The 23,698-nt window shown below is 40.9% G+C and overlaps 3 protein-coding genes across 8 annotated transcripts in view; all 3 read left to right on the top strand.

Annotated features, from left to right (window-relative positions):
* The window catches only part of LOC117446291 (eukaryotic translation initiation factor 4 gamma 3-like), a 60,451-nt gene extending 57,674 nt beyond the window's left edge, over positions 1 to 2,777 (top strand). For all 3 annotated transcript variants that reach the window (XM_034082405.2, XM_071203199.1, XM_034082397.2), the window contains one exon: positions 1,742 to 2,777. In XM_034082405.2, the coding sequence (XP_033938296.1) occupies positions 1,742 to 1,923 (182 nt within the window). In that variant the 3' untranslated portion in view covers positions 1,924 to 2,777. The remainder of the gene's footprint in view (positions 1 to 1,741) is intronic.
* A 1,239-nt stretch (positions 2,778 to 4,016) lies between these two features.
* Positions 4,017 to 17,147, top strand: hp1bp3 (heterochromatin protein 1, binding protein 3). Of its 2 annotated transcripts, XM_034083142.1 has the most exons (13): positions 4,017 to 4,120; positions 4,592 to 4,672; positions 5,809 to 5,989; positions 6,690 to 6,752; positions 6,865 to 7,021; positions 7,115 to 7,258; positions 8,360 to 8,419; positions 8,757 to 8,896; positions 9,374 to 9,464; positions 9,654 to 9,807; positions 10,006 to 10,117; positions 14,871 to 15,023; positions 15,712 to 17,147. In XM_034083142.1, exons 2-13 carry the CDS (start codon positions 4,606 to 4,608, stop codon positions 16,229 to 16,231), a joined length of 1,842 nt encoding a protein of 613 aa, XP_033939033.1. In that variant the 5' UTR covers positions 4,017 to 4,120; positions 4,592 to 4,605; the 3' UTR covers positions 16,232 to 17,147. The 2 variants fall into 2 exon arrangements, with proteins under 2 accessions (XP_033939033.1, XP_033939035.1); XM_034083144.1 differs by lacking the exon at positions 6,690 to 6,752.
* A 974-nt stretch (positions 17,148 to 18,121) lies between these two features.
* LOC117447340 (SH2 domain-containing protein 5-like) lies at positions 18,122 to 23,436 on the top strand. 3 transcript variants are annotated; one of them, XM_034084048.2, is made up of 10 exons: positions 18,125 to 18,324; positions 18,826 to 18,890; positions 18,969 to 19,049; positions 19,139 to 19,213; positions 19,329 to 19,475; positions 20,275 to 20,475; positions 20,561 to 20,744; positions 21,634 to 21,739; positions 21,829 to 21,988; positions 22,442 to 23,436. In XM_034084048.2, the coding sequence occupies exons 2-10, from the start codon at positions 18,840 to 18,842 to the stop codon at positions 22,646 to 22,648; spliced, it is 1,212 nt and encodes a 403-aa protein (XP_033939939.1). In that variant the 5' UTR covers positions 18,125 to 18,324; positions 18,826 to 18,839; the 3' UTR covers positions 22,649 to 23,436. The 3 variants fall into 3 exon arrangements, with proteins under 3 accessions (XP_033939940.1, XP_033939939.1, XP_033939937.1); XM_034084046.2 differs by having other exon boundaries at positions 18,801 to 18,890; XM_034084049.2 differs by lacking the exon at positions 22,442 to 23,436 and having other exon boundaries at positions 18,122 to 18,324; positions 18,801 to 18,890; positions 20,561 to 20,793; positions 21,829 to 21,921.
* The last annotated feature ends 262 nt before the right edge of the window (positions 23,437 to 23,698 follow it).

The raw sequence follows: 23,698 nt of genomic DNA, 5'->3' as shown, positions 1-23,698 counted from the left end.
GACGCCAAGTGGCACAGGCACAGTGAAGTCAGGGTGTCGCAGCATTGCTCCACTCTCCGTCACGCTGGAGGGGCAGGGCCTATCTCTGGTAGGCGTGCCCATGGGCGCCATCCCATCCCGCCAGGAGACCATCACCAGAGGTGCATGTCTCTCAGGGTGCGGTGCAGGGCAGGACCGTTCAGGGTCAGTGGTCTGCCCAGCAGAGTGCGCGCCAGGTCAACGTGCTAGAGCTTCGGGCCGTGCAGCTTGCACTCACGCACTTTCTACCCCAACTGGGGGGCAAGAATGTGCGTGTTCCTTGGGGACAGCATGTACATTGTTGCTTAGACAACAGTCCCTTCTAGATAGTGGACTTTCTCACTCCACTCTGAATTTATGTGGCTGCGATTCTGCCCGACATGTTCGGGTCGACGGCGCCACGGCGGGGTGCCACAGGTCGGTGTCCCTCTTTATGAGAGGGGCTTTACGGCAGCGTCCCCCTTGCACCCCGAGGGCTCCGGCTTGGGACCTGCCCTTGCTGCCGGATGCCCTATCACCTCCTCCCTTCGAGCCCCTGGCCCAGGTGGGGCTTAGGTGGCTGCCCACAAAGGCAGCATTTCTGCTTGCCATAGCCTCAGGGAAGTGAGTCGGGGAGTTGCATGTCCTCTCCATAAACAATACATGCCCGAGGTGGGACTCTCATGCGTTGCCCTTTGGGCAAATGTGGCATTCCCGCCCGGGGTCCTTCCACAAACTCACTTCAATCAGCCTGCCCAGCTGGCACGCTTTGACATTCAGGAGTACGGCACATCGAAGTTGCTGTGCCCGGGGGATGCCCAAAGGGCGTATATCAAGGCTACTGCCTGTATACGGCAGGAGGAGCAACTCTTGAGTTTGCCCTGGCGGCACTAAAGGAGGTTAGGCCCTCTAACCAGTGGCTTCCCCACTGGGTTGTCGATACCATCTCACAGGCTTACGGGGCCAGTGGCCGCCCCCTGCCACCAGGCTGAGATGCCACTCTACAAGGAGCATCTCAACATATTGGGCTGCCCTGAGAGGGGTGCCCCTTGAGACCATCTGCGCCGCGGCGTCTTCTGGCACATTCTCCAGTTGTCATCAGGTCAATGTCGCCACTCCCCATTCTTTGGGCGTGGTCCTTTTGCCGAGCTCCGCTGCTTCCAGTGGTGAGCAAGGGCTTGGATTCTTCATGACATTGTTGGTATAGGTCATCCAGTGCTAAAGCACCGCCTCTGGCGGTCAGTAGGGACGAAATAGAACGATAGTTACGGCTGTAACTACGGTTCTATGAGTCCCGGATGACCGCCAGAGTTCCCTGTCACTCAGAATTCTTGTGTGCTCGCGAGAAGATTCGGGGAACAGATCCTCTGACAATACCGGCTGATATAGCCGGTGTCACGTGGGTCACAGGTGACTTTGTTGTTATTGGTACTCGAGCTGCGCATGCGCGCGATGGACATATCCAGTGCTAAAGCACCGCCTCTGGCGGTCATCCAGGACTCATAGAACTGTAGTTACAGCCGTAACTATCGTTCAGAGGGGGTTACTGCAAAACTCAGTTGAATTCATTGACAATTTTTTTTTTCCAATCTTCTCAAAAATGGCCCGACTTTTAATAAAACTCCTTCAGCTTAAAAAAAAACAATCGGGATGAGGTTTAATATTATGAACAAAAAATCACATTTGCACAAAACTAAGACAAGTAGCTGACAAAGTTAACACCGCTGGTCTCTTTGTGTTGCAGACCTCCTCCGGATGTTCTTTGACTGTCTGTATGATGAGGACGTGATCTCGGAGGACGCTTTCTACAAGTGGGAGACGAGCAAAGACCCTGCCGAGCAGGAGGGGAAGGGAGTGGCCCTCAAGTCCGTTACGGCCTTCTTCACCTGGCTGCGGGAAGCGGAGGAGGAGTCGGAAGATAATTGACGAGGGACACACCCGGGGGGAGGGTGGGGCAGGGCGTAGAAGAACTGCATACTTACAGCAGAACAAACAAACTTTCAAAATGGGTGTATGGGCAGGACGACATGTTTTACGGCCGGAATTTTGTTCTGCGGTACAGTTCTGAAACATGCCGCCATTTTGAGTTTGGATTCCAACAGCTGAAGCACTAAATACCTGTATTATACATAGAAAATATTTTTGTTTTAAATTTTAACTTACGTTTGTTTTGTTACTTTTTAAGAAGAGACTTAAAAGATACATAGGTTCCGGACTCTTTAATTTATTATTTTTTTAAGGACTGCAAATGTGAAAGTTATTTAACATTTGCAGATGCTCACAAATGAGAACAACAACAGAAATAACAATATAATTAATTATAATAACAAAATAATAATTGTGAAATAAATAGCCTCCCTGGATTCCACACTGTTTGGTTTAAAACAGGGTAAACAAAGTTATTTTGGGATGAAGGGGAAGCAGAGATAAAGAAGAGTGGATGCACAGAAACTATTAACGTTGTCCGTGTTTGACATTTCCAGGTCCAAGTCTTCTCCTAACAGGCAGAAAATGTTTCCCTCAGCCTTGACTTGCTCTAAGTTGATATACATAAGCCTCAGGTTAGAGGTATGCATTCAAGAAGCGATGCAGGTCTGTCCACAGAACTTTCAAAACAAACGCAGACGAACAAACCGGACACATTCAAATGAAACGAGCAAAAAAGGCAACATTAAAAAGCAAATGGCCAGGGTCGCTCAACGTGAAATGCTTGTAATACTTCAAACTACAGCGCAGATAAAACTTGTAAATACATTAAAGACAAAAAAGGTATTTAAAAAGTGATTGTCACGATTTGTTCTTTTGATTGTTGGTGTCAAAATATATGTTGCTATATGTGTTTCTTTTAGTCCCTCTGATACAAATGAATCTGTGTATTTTCAGTTTTTCCCTTTTTGGACAGCCTGTCCTCAGAAGAAGCTGAAGGATGTTTCAGAGCAGCTCCAGGCACTGATTTGTTCAGTGCCTGATCCTGTAAAGCATAAATTGTTATTTAAATGTTACCTCTCTATCATTGCCAGAGCTTTAAAATACTTGTGGCACTTAGTTCTGGCTCACATTTGCTCACAGTTCTGACTATATTTTGTGTAGACCCAGTTGAGTAGCATGTATATTCATGATAAGCGAGTAGTTACATGGTTATCTGATCACCAAATTTGTCCTGACCGGTCTCTGGAGAAGTGTCTTTACAGTAGTTTACTTTTTTTGGGTCACACAAAAAGCATTTTAAGGTACCCACAGTGAATGGTGACCGAAACTGACCAAGTGGCACAAAGTTCCAGCTTCACAATTGTAATTAATTGCTGCTACTCTGTTGTTGTGCTATAAGGATAAAAAAAGAAATATTATGAAGTCAATTTAGGACGATGTGACAGCCATCTTTCACAATTTTCAAAAAATAACAATAGTCCAGTACTTGTGAAATAATTCGTTGATAAGTTAAACGTGAACATAATAATTACATTATGGTCCAAATGTAAACCACAAATAATGATCAGGGTATTAAGAACATTGAAGTATTTGTTAAGCAATAATGTTCTTGGTTTTTTCAATAAGGGCTTAATTTAAAACTTTCCACAAAGATGACAGGATTTTTCTAATGTTTAAATGTCTGTTTTACGATTAATGTGTGACCAATAGCCTACTGGTATTCATAAGAGCTGCGTTCCTAGTCGTTTTCACTTTTTGTTTTTAGATGACTACATCTCCCATTAGTCTTTGCCATGCACTACTATCGAAAACATTGTGAGTGCTGTAGTGTTTAATACACTACGTTAATAATTGATTTATCTTGATTAAATTCAAAGTGTGCTCGAATTATATTGACCTGTACGGTAGAACATGTGGAATCGACTCAAAATATGGAAGTATTACTTCGATTCTAATGTTTATAGAAATACTTTAAAAGATAAAAACGTTGGTTTGCTAGCTAGCCTCGGTGAGAAAGTACAAGAAATGTAAACTGTTAATGACGGCGGCCATGACAGTAGGGATCCTTCGACGTGAAGCTGCGTGACGCTGCGTGACCAACGGTCTTTGGGGCGGGGTTCATAAACGGAAATCTAAATAAAGGATCGTGCAGAATTTTCTTCAAAGTAACACACTTTTTCTCCACTAGTAAAAGGTAAGTTGTATTCGCGTTATGGTACGTTACTAGCTCAATGTGTGTTTGCACGGATGCGAAGCTGGAGAAAAGCGTAGGCCGGTGTTTTTCCCCCCATGTAACTGAAATGAATTTTATCTGCCTTGTGCGACGCCATTACTCTGTGTATACCAAACGGACAAAATGGCGAAATTGCCCTAACATTTCTGGCAACTCATCTTCTGGCTCACGTGAAAAATGTTTGAAATATATCGGCATAGGCTGGAGGATACGCAGCCGGACAGCAGTGCATGTCTTGAAGTGGTTGCATTTTGTGAAAACACACTGGCGCTTTTTCTTCTGTTTTAATGATAATGGGCCTCAATGAATGAAGTGGGTTTGGCAGTGTCGCCATGTTTATACACGCACGTAGACAGAATGAGTCTAAAAAAAACTGTGTGCTAATGAGCTTTCCTCCTGGTTCGTGGATACATTTTTATTTTCCTCACCCAGGCAAAGCTGGTGTGATGCCGATACGCCGAGCAGCAGCGTCTTCAACCGCGGAGAAGGCCCCCTCCGCTGCAGCAGAGGAAGGTGAGGCTGGGGTCGTCCATCACCTGAACTAAAGACCCGTGAACGCACCGTCATCACTGACACAAAATTAACTGGCAGTCCAGTATTCAGCTCATGAGTAGGCATGCAAAGTTAGTTTATGCCAACGTTTCTGGACCTGAGAAGTGTCAGAATCAAACAATGCAATATGTTTGGTGCTTACATGCAGAGTTTAATTACAGCAGGGTAAAACAATATATTAGAGAAACATTTGTATGTTTGACAAGCAGCAGGAATCCAATAAGGGAGTTATAAATAATAAGGAGAAATATCAATTAATATTGTATTTCAAATGAGCATTAGTTGTGTATTTGTGAGATATTGCATTTTCGTAAAAGATATTGGGAATCACGGGAATAGTGATTTAATGTGACACACCTAATGACTTTATGAAAGACGTATTTGTTTTGCATTTATTAATAGTCCATCTGACATTAACACAAAAGTGATTAATCCCTATTTATTGTTTCAAATAGTATTATTTATCTTTTACACCACATTTTTACGTCATAAATAACAGCCATAATTATTTGAATATATGTAACTTTTTACTTTTACAATGAACTTTTACAAAAGACTATGTGTGCCCCTTTAAATATCTGCTTACCAGTACAGCCAGCTGGCCCTTCATGGCTTAACTACAACAGATAATGGTCTATCAGTAATAACAAGTCCAAGTAGTTCACCACAGTATGTAAATCAGTCAAAACAAGGAAAATCACATGCCGAAAAAACTAATTATTTTTGCATCAACCTGATCAGTGGCATAAGCTTTCAAGGCCCTTTAAGTGCATTTTTTATAACGAAATACATTTGTGCACACAAAACAGTTTTCAACCAAAACAAGTTGCTAACATTTATTTGTGGATGTTAACAGGTATTTATAAAACCATTTACATATTACTTATACATATTTAACTGACTTTGCAATTCAAAAATGCTGCTGTAGTGGCTTTTCTTGATAGAGGTGAATGACATTTTTCATTATTAATTCCTGAAGGAGAACAAACTAAATGGGAGGATGTTTACGTAGTGGAATAATCAGTCAGCTACATTAAAAAAAACAGCATTTGTTGGGTTTTTCTTTTGCTAAATTTCAATGGTTTCCTCCTCCTCAGAGCCTGAAGCGTCCTCAGAGGAGTCTCCCTCCAATGAAGATGAGCAGGCTGCACCCTCAGCTACGCCCGACCAGGTGACGGATGGCGAGGCGGCAGGGGACAAGGAGCCCACAGAGAATGGAGAGGAGGCTGAAGGAGCCACGGCAGAGAAGGGAGGAGGAGAAGAGACGGATAAGAAAGAGTGAGTTTCACCAGAGAGCTAGTGTAACTCTGAACGCTGCGATATTTCACTCTGATAGCACTTTTATCTGTTTACATGATCCTTACCTCTCCTGGATAACAGTAGTTTTGCATTCCCAAAGGATGTGACCTGTCACAGCCACATTCATGAGAAACATTCCAGACATATGTAGCCGTCCCTTTGTCCGCAGTCTCGGAGGAGTTCAGGAGGAGAGGGCGCAAGGGTCATGAAAGTCTGGCGATTTGATTCCAGCTCAGTCCACATATGAAATCTAAAACAACAGCTACGTACATGCAGAATGCTGCTTAAAACATGTTTTATTTGCCGTCTTATTCACACAAAAAGTTCAGAATGTTCAGAAAAGGGTTTCAGTTTAATTTTAGATTATAAATAGCTCATCTAAACCATTATGGATAGATTTTCTTTTGACTATTTCTCATAAAGAAATACTTAGATATTTAAAGTCAACAATTGGCAGGGGGGTAAAACTCCAAATGTAGGTGATAAAGTATAAACAACATTTAATAACAATACCCCCGAATTTCTCCTCCCTTTCTTCTCCCAGACCTCGACAAAGAAAACATTTACTCTTGTGCACGTAGTACACTAGACTAGCGGTTCATGTAGGGTCAAATTACCATGGTGATCATTCAGACAGATGTTCTCAAACTTCATTTTGTCTTTTCCGTCGGTGACAAAGGGACAAATGCAAGGACTGCGCGGCTGGACAGTGTGCAACACACTGCTATGTTCTCCTACTAAGGTGAGGATGTGTTAAAGATAAGGGTGGTAACGATCACAGTGAAATATCGCTTCTAAAAGAACAAACCTCTTCACTGACCTCGTGTCTTGCTCCTCATCTTTTTTGGTGGCAGGTTGAAGGATGGCTACAAGTACAAGAAAGGGAAAAGCAAGAAAGTGAAACGGACCATTCCTGCGTGGGCTAGCGTCACTGCCAGCAAAAAGCTTCCTGTTACCAACTATGCAGGCACTCAGAACAAAGTGAATGATATCCTCATCGAAGCGATCACGGTGTGTACGAACTCCTTAAATCACCTTTTAGTTCGTTTTTTCTCTTTTTGTTTAACGACAACCTTTGTGATATCTTGTCCTCTTTCTTTACAGTCCTGTAATGATAAGTCCGGGGTTTCATACCAGTCCTTCATGAAATATATTCTGAAGAAATACCCCGAGATGGACATTCACAAGAAGAAGTTTCTCATCAAGAAAGCAATGAAGAAACATTTGGAGAAGGGCACCATCAAACAGGTAAAGAATGTTATCAGGGGGTATTGGGTTTAATTAGTATTTTAATAATATAGATACATAGCTAAAGCATGCAGTTTAAACTGCATTAGACATTACGAAAATCATTTTTTTTTCTCCTGGAACATTAATTAGACACTTGAAATACAACTGAACCATAATCCTGTACACAGGTTTTTCATTCTAAACTCGGTGGCTATCAGGATATCGAGTTTGACTGGTTTTCTTGGATTGTAAACTATCTCAAATCCACTAAAGAGCAAGATAGAGCTGCTAATGTTAACCTAGCCTGATAGCATCCAGGTGCAGCTCCCACACATACTATTGGGATGTTGTAGTTGTGAACAGACTTTATTTCAGTGTTACTAACCTAAAAATAAGGCACTATGTAGCATTGGGACAATGTGAAAATGTTCATAGTTATGTTGGCCAAATAATGCCATACACAACATTTTCCCTATACCCTTCAAAATATGCATACAACTTTTTAAATTGTACTAAACTAATGTTGTAAAAGAAACACATATTTTTATGGGGGGAAATGACACTTTAATGGGATAATAGTCAATCTTAAGGCTGCAAAAATAAATGCAACATTGCATTGGCCTGAACATGATAGTTCTGTCTTTTTAAATCCGGTTATTTTCAATTCACTACCATGATAAAAACAATTGACTGCTTTTTCAAAACCCTCATGAGGATATATTCACAATAATCCCCAAATTAAAACTTGACCAACTTACTTGTTTTTATCATGATCCATGATCAAATCCTATACTGTCCCATCCCTACCTGGATTTAATGCTGGGTTCAATTACTACAGTTGGTTGTAAGCTGGAACAAAAGAAAAGTATATTGAGTTATAGCAAACTATACACTTACACAATGTTTAACCATTTACCTGGACCCGTGTTGGCATATTTGTAGTTTTAAAGGTAAAAAGTCAATTCCACTCTCCTTTCAAAGTACTTTAATGGTGCGTATGGCTCTCTTACTTGAGCCCCATGTAAATCAATCAAACCTTTAGGATAAAACTAACTTGTCCAAATGTTTTTGTAATTGTGATGTCTAACACATGTATTTTGGTATCTGTTTCATGCACAGCTCAAAGGTAAAGGCCTGTCAGGAACCTTCACCATCGGGAAGCAGACCGCCTCCTCTAAGGTATGTTTCAGCAGGGGTTAGAAATGAGGATGATGTATAATAGTTATGTTTCTAATTCTGCAGAGAGCATCCACATCCAGGTGGTTCCCTGGAAATAGTTAATTGTTCCTCCGTGATAAAACATGATGTGATTAGGGAGCTTTTGAGGTGCTGGGAAGACTTCATTGATAACTAATTGGAGTCCAATTTGATATAGAAAGTAGCAGATAACAGTAAAATATCTGATGGATCTAATCCTAATGATAATGGGGCAGTGAGGACAGTGTCCTGTCTGCATGTTTCCCTGTCAGACTGGGATGGTTTTGGTGGTAATGGTTGCCCCTGCATGGTGTTTCAGAATGCTCCTCTGAAGACGGAGGCTCTGGGAGACGCTCTGCATCTCATCATCACTCGGCTCTGTGAGCCCAAAGAGGCCTCCTACCTCCTGATCAAGAAATACCTGGAGCAGCACTTCCCCGACTTAAATGTCAAGAACAGGTACGGAGCATTTCCTCCTGTTTAATGTGTTCGTTTGTAACTCTGCAGACTATCAGGGCTGCATCGTGTCTACTGATGATTCGACTTTGATTTTTTAACTCAAACAAAGTTTCCAAATGTAATCCAATCCAAAACTATTGAACTGTATTATGTGAAATGGAGTAGATGAAAGACTTGTTGCATTTGGAAAGCCTTAACCTGCAAATGTTGAATACTAACCTTGATAACAGTATATAAATCCATCCTTAATGGTATCGAGTAACAGTCTAAAAAGTGTTTGATCAATGTTTTTTAGCACTACAAACATAAAATCATTGATGCTCACTAAAAGTTCCAGACTTAAAGTTAAAACAGAACACAGCCACACACTACATTGTGTGGCTGTGTTCTGTTTTAACTAAAAAGCAAAAGTGAGGTTTTTTATAAACTGAAATAATTGTTTGAGTTAATTATTCACTGAGTGTTGTTTGTTTCCAGGCCGGACCTCCTGAAGACAGCGCTGGTGAAGGCGGTAGAGAAAGGGATACTGGAGCAGATCACTGGGAAAGGAGCCTCTGGGACCTTCCAGGTAAAACCCCACTTACCCGTTACACAGTTTTATTCATTTGTCATAAAAGAGAAGGTGACAACATGAATGCCTCCCTTTGCTGTGGTGATCAAAGTTGGCCGATAACTTGTAGCAGATCACACGGAAGCTAGAATTTTGGTGAAGACAAAGTTATGTTATCTAAAAAGTTTATTTTTTCTGACCATCCAGCTAAAGCGTAACCAGGTCCTGCCAAAGGGCAACAACTTTGAGGATGCCATCGCAGCCGCCGTCACAGCCATGAACGAGCCTAAAACCTGCAGCACCACCACTCTACGCAAATACCTGGTGGACGCTAACAAGGACAGAAAGGAGTACCAGTTAGGTGAGACTGCCTAACACTAAACAGGACTGTACATTTGAAATAATATACTGAGATAAAACAAACTGTTAGACCCACACTGTCAATTGAAATTCTTGTTTTGTATGTCACATGAAATCTACACATTTGGCACGATTATGGTTTGGTCACAAGGTTTCCGCATCCAAAATGGTTTCACTAAAAGGGAACTCTTTTCTTTAGTGGCCAGTCTGAGGAGGACCTTGACAAAGTGTAAAGTCCTCGGCTGGATGGAGCAGATCACCGGTCACGGCTTCACGGGGACTTACCGGCTCTCGTTCCCTTTCTACCCCAGGTATGTCAATGACTCCCGAAAAAAAGGGGGGGTTCGTTTATGCAATCGTTTTGTCTCATAGTTTAAACTCAACAATTGTGGTTTTGGTGTGTCTCAGTGTTGAGTGTTTCAGAATCCTTCCTTGACTTAACAACTTTGGCTGTTCTTATTTGTACTTTTGGAATAATGGGGATATTTATATAACCTACTTCCGCCCCGTGTAGTGGGTGTCTGCCAGATCGGTAAATGAAATCCAACATTCAATGTTCTTGTGAGGCCGTTGTTTATATTTGCGATTTTGTTATACTGCTGCTACTCCCATTATCATCCAGAAGCTGCACCCGCTCAACTTCCCTCTTGCTCGCTCTACACATGCATGCGCCACACGCATATCCCCCCTCTCTCTTTTAAAGGAATAGGCTGCCCTAGTCTGCATTATGCTACTACTATGGCGCTTTTCCACTGCAGGGCCTCGCTCGGCTTATGGCGTATGGCTAGGCCTCGTTAGGCCAGGCTCACTTTATGCTGCGTTTCCATTACAGTTTAGGAACTGGGGTAGTAACTATAGTAACGCAGTGTAGGCGGAGCCGTGACGTCATCTTCAATGCGAAACACAAAAACAACATTAGCTGTTAGCCCTCAGGGCTCACAGCTCCACATATCTATTCAAAAACTAGACAAAAGTTAAACAAGTACAAACCACAGACTGTCTGTGTCATGGCGAATACAGTCCCTGGTTTATTTATGTCTGTATAGGCCGTTGTTGTGAGTGTGGATGGAGCATATACATTACATGTTACTTGTTAGACGCTTTTATCCAAAGCGACTTACATACTCAATACTGTGGGCAATCCCCACAGGAGCAATTTGGGGTAAAGTGTCTTGCCCAGGGACACAACGACATGCTGACTGCAGTGGGGTTTGAACCTGTGACCCCCTGATCCGAACACCAAGGCTCTATCCACTGCGCCACACGCCTCCTCATATATACAACGTTAGCTTAGCCAAGCTCCATTCAGAAAACACGCATTTTAATAGGTTTTTCTCCTGCCGTCTGTCTGCAGACTTGTCAAAGCATTAATCGATCGATCTGCCGTTCTCTGCTCTCCTGTCGCCTCGGGACATGCTATAGCCTACTATGCTGCGTAAAAAGAGTGGGCGTTTGCGTAAAAAGAGTGGGAGTTTGCGTAAACCAGCTATACTGCCTTTATTTATACTTACGCAAGATCCTATCTCTGGAACCCATTGGTCGATTTGGGTGATTGACACCTATTTATTTGAATCGTTAGAGCGAATCGAGTGGCAGTTTCAAAATACGTATATACGTTACGCCTGCAGAGGGGGAGCTATGCGTAAACTGCATCTCCCGCAGCTGAAGCCACGGACTGTTAATCGTTGGACCTACTCTTATGCCGTGAATGAAAGGATTGATTATCAGTAATCATTTTAAAGTGACAAGAGACATTGGATTAACCTTGAGCAGTGTTTTTATTCCTTTGAACACAACTTTTGATCACAAAACAGCCAAGGTAAGACCTAATTATTGTCATGGATTTGAAAACTGATATTGTTTACTTGCTATGTTCTGGCTGCTAGCTCGGTTAATGTTGTGCCTGTAGTGATGGGGTGTATACCCATGGAATCTCAGCTTTCAGAAGATGTGTTGTTTGTGCAGAAAGTATGAATTATAAATGATCGTTTTTGTGAGTTATGAGCAGAAATAGCAATTGCCCGTTTTTGCCATGGGCTCCTTCTTGTGAGACTTCTTTTTCGAAAAACTTTTTTTTTTCGTATCGTCAGTTAGCCAAGTTTACTCTGGTCAGATGGGTATGGAATATTAATAGTTTCATGAATGACACTTCAGATATAGCACTGTTGCTACATATATAGCATTTGCGGAGCCGAGCTCGGGCCCGTGGGGCTTAAGAGGTTAAACCGCGCTGTAGTGGAAATGCACACACACGTTCCGCAACACACAAACTGAACAACACTCAATTGTCCGATCGCTACCAGTGTCTTTGCGATGTTGTTATCAACAAGTGCACGTTGCTGATGCAATATGGTTAAGACCATTCGGGCTTATTCTAGAGGGGTGCAAGGAATAGTCCAAGTAGTGGGGGAGTTTTATACAATATGTTTAAAACATAAAAATAAAAAGGTTTAAAAAAGTTATTGTTTAATATTTTAAGGAGGTGACGTTACTCAGTCAATCAAATCGGTGCAGTCAGTGAGTCAGCACGATAGATTCAAACACAGATACGAGACAAGAGGAGAGAAACTGTCAGAGTAATTTCAAATGGCGGAAGGTAGACAGTGAAAACGGAGCATTTAATTACATTTTCTCTTACTGGACCTCTTTGAAATGCAATTGAATACCCCTGCATTATACAGGCATGAAAATCACTCACCTTTCGGCGAAATTCGCCGTTTTGAATCCAAAATAGGTCGTTTGTGTGATTCATGTAGATCTGCAATAAAAATATTTTTGGGGTATGGGAGGGGTCTGGGACCCGGAGTAATCTACGGCCGCGAGCTGTTATCTGCCATCATGACACGCATGGTGTTCTTTTTTTATATATTATAATGCAGCGCGAGCTGTGTGCTCGAGTCTTCCTGACTGTCGGCTCTGCTGCTTCGTGATGATGGTCTAGCTTCAGCAGCCACATTACCTACGGGTGCGTTCGTTAATATTAACTGTGCGGTCCGGAGTCACTGTGGCACAGACTGGACTGCTGGTGAACAGCTGTTAGAACGGGCCGTTCAGGTGTTCAGAGCAGAGCTCCCTGTCGGAGCGCAGAGCGTGATGTGCACTGAAAAGTTTTATCGTTGAGCTAGCTAGCTAGCATACATAGTCACTATCTGCTAACGTTAGCTTTAGCCTTCGTTTTCTAATAGTTTTTTTTTCATAGGCTATAAACGGAGGTGGTATAAGTATAGATCTTGTACTTGAGTAAAAGTAGAAGTACTCAGATCTTGTACTTGAGTAAAAGTAGAAGTACTCAGATCTTGTACTTGATTAAAAGTAGAAGTACTCAGATCTTGTACTTGATTAAAAGCAGAAATACTCAGATCTTGTACTTGAGTAAAAGTAGAAGTACTCAGATCTTGTACTTGATTAAAAGTAGAAGTACTCAGATCTTGTACTTGATTAAAAGCAGAAATACTCAGATCTTGTACTTAAGTAAAAGTAGAAGTACTCAAGTGCCTGAGTGTAGGAATACTCTGTTAGTAAAAGTACTGCATTCAAAATGTTCCTCAAGTAAAAGTAGAAAAGTATTCTCATCAAAATATAGTGAAAGTAGCGACAGTAAAAGTAGTCGTTGTGCAGATTGGTCCATTTCAGAATAATATATATGATATGTTTTATAATGATTGATCATGAAAGTGTTCTCAAAGCTGGTAAAGGTGCAGCTAGTATGAATGACTTTGTATGCTGCAGGGTAGCTTGTGGATTTACTCCAGGTGGAACTAAAGTCTGATTCAACACTTGATTATATTACACATCATTCATCCAGATCTGTGAAGTAACTAAAGGTATTAATTACATGTAGTGGAGTAAAAGTACACCATTTACCTCTGAACTGTAGAGGAGAAGAAGAAGAACAAAGTAGCAAAACATTGAAATACTTAAATAAAGTACAAGTATCTCAAAATTGTACCCAAGTATAGTACTTGAGTTTATGAATTTAGTTACTTTACACCAGATGCCATAAAGATAGAAAGACTCAGCCTTGCACAGAGGAATGACAATAGATTTTCAAAATGCTCAACAGTGCTGCCAAAATTATAAACTGACTGCTACACAATTAAAATAAATGCTTTTATATATTTCTATTAGATGTGACTCTTTAGCGTTTCTGTTATTATTAACACTGCTGCTTTAATTGTTTTGACTGCTAAAATCCTCTGTTATTCCTCATTTTAAAGCCGATATTCCGTGGGGTCGGGGGGCTCGGGTCCTTGTCACCTTTTCCATACCTGATGAGTTTGCATCCCTGATAATACTTAGTAAGGAGGCCATAATATTTTTGACTCATGGCTGAAGTTAAGTTTCTCCAGCTCTCCCCAGGTTGGCAAAAAAATGCATCTCAAAATTCTTCAGATTGATGCTTTAAAATATGGAATATTCAAATTGTTCTTCCGGGAGAACATGCCCCGGACCCCCCTAGAGGGATAATATCCTTCTCACCTTTTTCACCCCTGACCCGTTTTCATGCCTGATTATAGTAATAATAGCAATAATAATTGGGAGGGGGGGCGCAGCTGTTATGTTCTCTGAGGGGAGGCTCACCTTCCCACACTTTGAAAACCCCTGTTATAGGGTATATTCCATAGTTTGTCAAAGTATAAAATATATTTTCAATTTTACAACAGGCTGATCAGGTTAAGCCTTGTTTCTCAAACGTTTTCATACCAAGGTCCACATAACCAATAAAAAAATACTCGCAGACCACCGAACTCCACAAATATCCAAAAACACATAGTTTTTCTAGAACAGATTACAAATCGCCTGAAAATGGTACAAACAAGTGGCAACATGTGTGATGAAGGTGTTGCGCTGGGCTATATCATGCAAATGAAAGCTCGCTCCATTGCGGAGATATTCCCGCGAGAGTGCGGAAAACTTAAATGTATTTATTTCAAATGTGAAATGTTACCAATATACTCACGGACCACCAGTGGTCCGCGGACCAGACTTTGAGAAGCACTGGCCTACAGAGATGATATTATTATCCATATACTGTCTTAAATATATTTGTATCTTCCTCTTCAGCCCTACCATCCTGTACCCAGACAAGTTCAACAAGCCTACGGAGAAAAGCCCCGCAACCAAACGGAGGCGGGCGGCCGATTCTTCGGACGAGGAAGAGTCAGAAGAGGAGGAAGAGAAGGAGGAGTCTGAGGATGAAGCTCCCGTACGGAAGAAGTGGGTGTACACATCTCTACACTTTGTGTCCTTTACACAGGATTGTAGTCTGCAGGCAGTTTCCCAACATTTCAAATGACCACCAAACGAGTGTCATCTGCACACTGACTCCAAATCACAAATCGATTTAAAAGGAAAACTCTTCAATTCCAGCCACGTTTTCAAGTTGTACACGATTAAGACCACAGTACGCTAAAAAGTTGAATTAGAGACAAGACTGTATCACAAAAATGTATTTTAAATGATGTAAGTAATATGAAACAAAACTATATTACATTTAAGCATGAAAGAAAACAGAAATTCTATTAAAGCTAAATATTTGTACACATATGCGAATGAATTTATGGTTAGATTGACCGTTGCCAAGCTATACCATAACAATTATAATACATATAATAATTTCCAATAAATATTTTCCTATTTAACCATATATTCTTGTTTCAGATCGTCAGTAGTGCGTAAATACATGATATTTACCTTTTTTAGGGACGATTATTATTTTGTAAAGTCTGTCAATGACCTAACTGACATTGAAATGCTGTTCATCTTGATACATTGGTGGATTTGGGGTCAGTGTGCGAGCGCTACGTCTATAATTGAGGCTGTTTTCCAATAACCTTTCATCTACAAGTGATGTGTTGATAATTATGCTCCTACTGAACTAACATCTCCCTGTTCAAATTACTAGTAGAAAAAGTCCAAAGAGGCCTCCACCCAAGGCTCGCCGCCCCCCACCGGCCAAGAAATCTCGGAGCCCCAGCCTGTCAAAAGCTAAGGGCAGGGGACGGACCCTCGCCAAGAAGTCTCCGGCCAAGAAAGCGGTGTCTTCAGCCAAGAGACGAGGGAAGAAACCAGCACCCCCTAAGAAGGAAATCCAGACGCCAGTTAAAGCCACGCCCGTCAAGAGAGGAGCTCCTGCAACAAAGCCCAAAACACCAGCGGTTAAAAAGCTGGCCAAACGGGGGGCCAAACGACCCGCGTCCAGAGATTCGTCCCCTGAGGAGGCGGTAGTCACGAAGGAGACAACGAGGTCCAGACGATCTAAGCCTGAAGAGTCTTCTCCTAAGGAGCCGGCGGTTAAAAAGCCGGCAAACAAAAGGCAGCCTGAGCCTGAGCCTGAGCCTGAACCTACAAAAGGGCCCGCACCGAAAAAGGGGGCGAAGGGCGGCAAGCCGACCACTCGTAAGTCCAAGAGAGGGAAAAACTGAGCCGGCGCCGCCTTCCACGAACTGAGCTGCTCTGAATATGCAGCCGCTTCGTTTCAGTGCTCTCTCTTTTGACCATGTTCTCCCCTTTTTAACAGGGCAGTAGTTTTTTTTTAATTTCTATTGTAGAATAAGAACGTTATCCTACCAAGTTTACTGTACGTTGAGAGTTTCCTGAATTTCATTTTTTAATCACCATGTGTAGAAAAAGCTCAGTAAGTGTTGCTGTTAAAACAGATCAGCTGCCAGATCGGGAAACATAGCGAGGTCCAATAATCTGTAACTAGAGCCATTTGGTAACTATCATTTTTATATCTGTTCCTCGTGTATTAATTAGCTGTTGGCAGTACGAGTTCCTATCAAATGAAGTGAGATATCAGTGTTTTGGATGGTTGCAAAAATTACATTTGAAGTTAAAATGTTGGTTTGAAACTGTTCCTAAAGACATTCATATTTTATAAAACACAGATTCTATGGTTGTTTTCCTGTACTGGGAGTAAATGACAATATTTTTTGTCCGTGCAGTACTACCTTAGATTTAAAATTGTATCGACATTTGTTCTTAAAATATTTTTTATTATTATGAATAAGGATTTGATGTGTTATTTAACAAAAGATTGCCCCAACAAAAGATTAGGCTTGCAGGTGACATGTTAAGGAAATACAATGATAAAACACTAAGTTAGTTTTCATTTCATACACATAGGAGAAAATGTATTTTTTGATGTGTGTGTAAACGAGCATATACATCAATTGATTTGATTGCTTCACAGCTGTAATTCAGTATCCAACTGTAAGAAATGTGTCTTGTGAGTACGAACAAGGAGGACAATAGCTCATACATACCCTGCATGCATGTATTCCTTGTGTTGTTAAGCTTTTTTTCCAAGTCATTAATAAAATGGCTATATTTGTAAAATCTTGCTGTTATTTATTTTTCCTTTATTTAGTTTGAGTGATTTATTTTAAATACAATGCATAATTGTCCTGATTCAAAAACATTAAGTAGTATTAGGTATGAATGTATGCGTTTTTATAATTTCTTCTGGACAAGATACCACAATATTTTATAGTGATGTGTAGGTCAGGTTTGCTATTTTTTTCCAAATGCATATGTAAAGATGTTCTTTCCCCAAACACATCAGAAGGGAAGGGTAAAGCATGTCTGCATTTATGCTGTCAGAGAAATTCTTCTAAAATATAAAGAGCCGTTAGATCTCTCGTGAATGTTAGACTTGGTGGGATGAATCACATCTCTTCATGAAGAGAGAAGAAGCAAACGGTTGTTAAATGCTGGGCTCTCAAACGTGTTTTGTCTTATCAGTTAAACAATACTGGGTTGATGACCAGCAGAGTTCAATAAATCATTTACTTGGGCCATCCTGATTTCCGTACAATTTAATACGGGGAATCATAACCTCAACGCATTGATTATCACATTGATATCTAAAATGTCTATTTCTGTTCAGTTACATATTTGAAAGCAGTACAGAAAGTATGGCGGCCTTATTGCATTATAATCCATTATATTGTAGGCTACTATTATATATATTATATTTGTTACCTGCTGCCTGATTCTTTTCACCATAAATTGAAAATTAATCAAAATGCAGGAAATGATGTGTCAAGTGCTTGTTTTGGGCCCAGGGCTATGTCAGGTGTCCAAACAATCTTTCTCACTTAACTTCTAAGAGAGTTTAATTTAAGCATTGAATATTTTACCAAAAAAGCAAGTTTATAGAAAATGATACTTGAAACCATCATAGCGAAATGTGCTTGTCCCAGAGGAACCTGACTTTCCCACCACAGGGCGCGTGACGTCACTGCGGTACATTTCGCAATATGTAGGAATGTGAGGAGCTTGGTGGAAAAGAGTGGATTTATAGAAAAGAGCAGCAGGGAGAGGGGGGGGTGTATCATATCTCAGGGGCCGACGTGTTCACGTACCCTCTCCTGACTCCCCGGTTCCCTCCCCTCGAGCCCCGCCTCGGGCAGCAGGTAAAGGTGCAGGACGTCGGTGTCACGCGCCGTGTGAAGACCCACTGAAGGAGACGCAGGCTTCGCGAGGAACGGGCTGTGGTCTAACAACTCCGAAAGTAAGTTTATGTGATTTCAAAGCTTTTGTTTCAACAGGTCGAGGAGCTCCGGTGCACTGTCCGCCTACACTGGGTGGAAACGAAGAACAAATTGAAGCCGAATGACACCTACGTTTGTCATTTTGGATTTATTGTAGCCTACTGTTCGGGATGAATACAAGTGAAACAATAAAACAACGTTCCCACTTGTTGGCAGCGACTTTGACTCGGTTACGTTGCTCGGACATTGGATAAAAGACTAATAAGCCTGTTTTTAAAACCACAGACCAATCCTAAATCACGACCTGTCTTCAAGTATTCTGATATTTCAAGATGGTATTGTATTTTACAATACTCTGCCAAACGTTCACTTCATTACACCCTGTTTAAACCTCATGCAGCTGTAGTCTACTATTGTAAATGTCTGACTAAGTGATCTGCTTGTTTGTTAGATAGCTTTTCAAATGAGCTTTATTCTAACTGGGCTTTGCTTTTAGGTCTAAAATATGTCTGCTTTTGCAGAGATAAACAGAAGCATGGGTGAGGCGCCAGTGGGAGAAGATGGTACAGTCACTCGATCAGCAGAGGTAACTAGAACAAGTAATTCATGTTTGTGTCTTTTTGTGTGTTTGTGTTTCGCTTTAATGTTTGTCTTTGCTGTGAAGTATGTGGGTTCATTTCCTGTGGATGACTGCTGCTTGGATGACCAGATAGAGCAGCTGCACACTCAGCTGAAGTGCCTCATAGTAAGCCCTGAGCCTTAGATTATCCCCAAAAGTAGCAACTTGTGCCCGTTTTTGGAAAATACGATATTGAATATGTTTGTTTTCTTCAGACATGCAAAAGAAGGAGGCCTGTATCCCTAAAATTCTCCATCAAAGGTGTGAAGATGTACAATGAGGATGAAACGGCAAGTATTGAGACGTTAGGCATGCTACATTCATGGACATCTTGATCTAATGAGTTTGTTTTAAATCTGGAACATTAAAGATGAAGTCGTTTTTCTCGTGTGTCACTGTATGCAGAAACTCTTGATGGCTCACGCTCTGCGGCGAGTCTCTCTGTCCACCGCCTGGCCCTCTGAGGCCCAGTTTTCCTTTGTCTCCCACAACCCAGGCAGCACTGATGCCCAGCTCTACTGCCATGTCTTTCAAGCAAGGCATTCAAGAGCGGTGAGAAACTTTGGGTATAATATTGATAGGAGAAATAGTTAAGTTATGTGTCTTACACAAGAACAATTTAGGGCAGATGTGGAACTATGCATATCTAGGATTTTGACATAATGGCCCTACAAAAAAAGTATATATGGGAAGCATCAAAGGAAGAATATGTGCTGTATTTGAAAGAAACCTGTTTATTTGACAAATATATTTTAATGGAATTGTTTTTCCAGCAAAAGATATATAGAAATGTACGCCACCTTCAACAAATAAATAATAATAATTGTGCAGTAACAGTAAACAAATGTAAAAGATATCTTACACAAAAGAATATAAATAGCACACCCACACAGACTTATGTAGCAATATTAATGATAACAGGGTAAGTTGTCCCATTGACTGAGCAGAACAAAGACACACCCACGCAGTATTTATTTAGCTTCTGTGGGTCTGTAGAGACTATAATTCTGCTATCAAAATATCTTATAATTAACACAAAAGAAACCCTCACAAGATCAAACACATTTGGTCTACCAAACTCTTATCAAAACATTGCTGACCTTAAATAAACCATGTTAACTTAATAAACCGTTGCTTAAAACCAACCTTGTTGTTTGGCCAAATTGATCGTCAGTCAGGCGTTTTGGAGTTTGTGGTGATATTTCTTCCAAAGAGAGAAAACGTTTTTTGTTAGTGTTGCTCTTAACTGAAAAATGTTTACTAGGAATTTGGTTGATCAAAAAACACAAAAATTGATGATACAATCTAAGTAGAACTGTTGTGTTTTCTGTGTCCATGTTCTCCTCTCTAGGCACAGTTCCTGAACCTGCTGCTTTGCCGCTGTTTCCAGCTGTCTTACATAGAAAAGCACCCCGAGGAGGCTCAGGGAGACTCTGTGGGCTCGGCGCCGCGTCGCAACCCCTCCCTGCTCAACCACGGCTTCCCTCTCAGCGTCAGTGCCCTGGTGTCCTTCAGAAGAGCTCCTTTTCAGGGCTTGCTGCCGGGATCTAAGGTTTGGACTTGAACGTCTTCTTATTTTCACCTACAAGATTATATTATTCCTTTTACCCCATTATTTCCTTTCATTGCATCTATAGAACAATCAAAAGTCTTCCGATGACCTGAACAGCAGCCAAGATGAAGTCTTCCCCACTTCCTCCCCCTCCCTGGTGCGCAAGAAGGCCATCCGCAACAAGGTGCTGAAATCTGGGGCCTACCGCTCTTTCACTTTCACACCGCTCAAACAGCGCAACGTTCAGGAGCAACTGAGTGCCTCACAAGGTGGGCTAAGTGTTCACAAAGCGCTTTCAAGAGTCAAAGAGTTGTGGAGGTAAAGGAAACCCCTCAATGTTTAGGTGAAGGGCAGCCACTCACTGTCTGTCGTGGTGTCAGCAGGTAGACATTTAGACACGTGATAAGTAGGTTGTTCTGGTCGAGTCACAACGGATGTAAATGTTCTTAAAACGTCTCAGTTTGAACTAGTAGCTTTAATGTGTTAAAACACTCGTTTGAATGTTTTCTTTCATCACCAACTGCTTTGTTTATCTAAATCTTGTTTTAGGGTCCTGACACACAAAGCCGATTATTGATCGACGGTCATTGCCGTTGGTTAGCATCTTTTGGTGTACTATTTGCGGTGTGTCTGGCACTATTTTTGGCCACTTCCTTTTTAAAATGTTAAATCAGTTGATTGGCTGTTGAGCTTAAGCAAATCTGTACAAGAAGAGAAACTGACGTAAGGAAAACAAACAATTGAAGTCAAAAGTGTACACCCGGTATCTTTTTGAATTTGTTCAATATTGCAACCTGGAATGAAGCTAGGTAGGGAGTGAGAGTGGTGCAAAAATGTTTGGCAAACACTGGTGGTTTTAATGTGTGTGTATGCTAAGCCTTTATAGCCCTACGTTTTACGGTTCTCTTTTTATAATAACCGTTGCATGCTGCTTATGGAGAGTCATGTCCTGGCTCACTTGTACTTTTTGGCCGAGTCGAACAGTCTTCTGGTTTCCTTTAGTGTGTCGGGGCCTTCTAAACCAAACATTCACTGAGGTTGGGATTTATTGAATGGTTCCACACGCAAACACGGCTGGTGAAATATTTCAACTTTTTGACCTCTTAGCTTTTAATCATCTCCAAATTCGCACTGATTTTTCTTTCAAATGTGAATCAGGAAAGGAGCAAGACAAAGTACCGGTAAGGAGATCACGGGCTCCGAGCTTGGCCGAAACGGAAGAAGCACTGGCTCAAACGGTGTGGTGTTGGGCTGGTATCGCAACGTAAGAGTCCTTCATGCATTTGAAATAGATGCTTCTTCTTGCCCGCTATATGTCTGTGTTTTTCTAAATGTGTATTTTTTTTTTTTTAGTGACAGCAGCTTTGCCCTGCTTGCAGACGACGTTCTCGGGTCATACCTCCTGTGCCCACATCCTAAAAAACCCAAATGTGGCTCTCTCATCATCCGCTTTCCCTCTGGCCTGATCACCCACCTTATCGGAAACACTCACAAAGGGAAATTCCTGCTCGAGGTAAATGTTTTGCTAAGGTTAATTATTACACAGAATTATTAGCAAACGGTGAGTCTGCCAGGTACATTTGTACTTAGTTTGTACTGTAAACAACTGTATCAGTTTTATTTGAGCTACCAAGGATATAGTCACACACCAAACATGTCTTTTTTCACTATTTTTTTAGATAATCATAAAGAAGCTGAATTTTCATGATTGAATTGATTTATTAATCTAGATTCCTTATAGGAACATATTCCTCTGCAATTGAGGGTTTTACTAATAAACTAAGGGATATTTATTGGGTGTAAAAAGAGTGTTAAAGAGGCAAACACTGAGACAGACATTATTATCTGTGAAAACTGAAACTAAGAATTGAGTCATGTTGGCATTTGATTATAAATGTCAAACTGATACTGTGTAACCCTAGCTGTTACTTCTGCTTTTACAGTAATCTTTTTGTTTATCTCTCAGCAATGCAAGACTGAATTCAGTTCCATAGCAGAGCTGATCGAACACTACACAGAGTTTCGGGAAGAGCTGCAGTGTCTGCTGAGCTGTGCCCGGGTAAACCACTGTTACGAGTGGGAGGAGAGTTCCAGCTCTCAGCAGCCTCTAAACCCACGCAAGAGCCTAAACAAAGCCAGAATTAAAAGTACCAACAGAAAGGACTTGGTTTAATCACTGGACACTGGAAAATGTGGAATGCCAACCTCAGAATGAGTGACAACTTTTTGGATTTTTGCACATGTATCATCTTTTATCTTTAAATCATATTTGGTGTTTTTGGGAAGCTTCACAAAAGTGTTGGCACTTAATGTATATAGTATACTAGTCATTTTATAATGGGGTACTTATTTGTAAAGTTGCTTTTTTATGTCTTTCGATAAAGTCTTTTTAATAGCCCTGAAAGGCTAGAAGAGTTTTTTTGTGTTTTTAAGACGTGAAACCTAACTAATTGATTGGGTCATACAGAATACTTTTATTTCTTGCAAGTTGCACACATACATTTGATCAAATATTATTATTCATCCAATTTTAATCTTGCTTTCATGTTTCTCTTAATGTGTTTAGACGTTAGACCTGGGGAATATCTAAGCAGTAATCCTATGCACCACAATGTGTTATGGTGTAAAAAAATAGGACCATGATGATATTGAATATTTTCTATATCTCGACACCTTAGTAGTGTATAGCTTTTTCCTGTATTATGGCCCCTAAGAAGGGTCATTCTTCTGTGTTTTAAAGTTTGTTACTTCCAATTTAAACTGGTACTTTTTGCATGCAGTTTACCTAAATTAAGTCTTTATCATAAGATTGTCTGATATTTTGTTGTTATTCCTAAATGTTCCATTTCAATTTAGGTAATAAATGTGATTATTCTGTACTATCTTTTACACATAGGGTAATTTTCATATTATTCACCCTTGTTTGAGATTAAACAACTGGGGTTCTCTGTTTTCAACCAATTTCCTGCAAAAGTGTTGATTTTTATTATTTATGACTGCATACCACAACATCACCTGTGGCTTTGGTATTGAGGACGATAATACTTGCTGCTTAGTATTATGAGACAATGTATACTGTACAAAGTTTCTAAATCTTAGAGCAGAACTCTAAATTACATTGTTCAATTATCGTGATACACACTCAGTTTCTAAGGTTTACTTAGTTATTTTATAATCATCGATAAATAAATAAATCCTACATTTATTTAGGTTATGATCTGTT

The sequence above is a fragment of the Pseudochaenichthys georgianus genome, chromosome 5 (assembly GCF_902827115.2).
Source record: "Pseudochaenichthys georgianus chromosome 5, fPseGeo1.2, whole genome shotgun sequence".
In the NCBI taxonomy this organism is placed as follows: domain Eukaryota; kingdom Metazoa; phylum Chordata; class Actinopteri; order Perciformes; family Channichthyidae; genus Pseudochaenichthys; species Pseudochaenichthys georgianus.
This window is presented reverse-complemented; position numbering and strand designations above follow the sequence as displayed.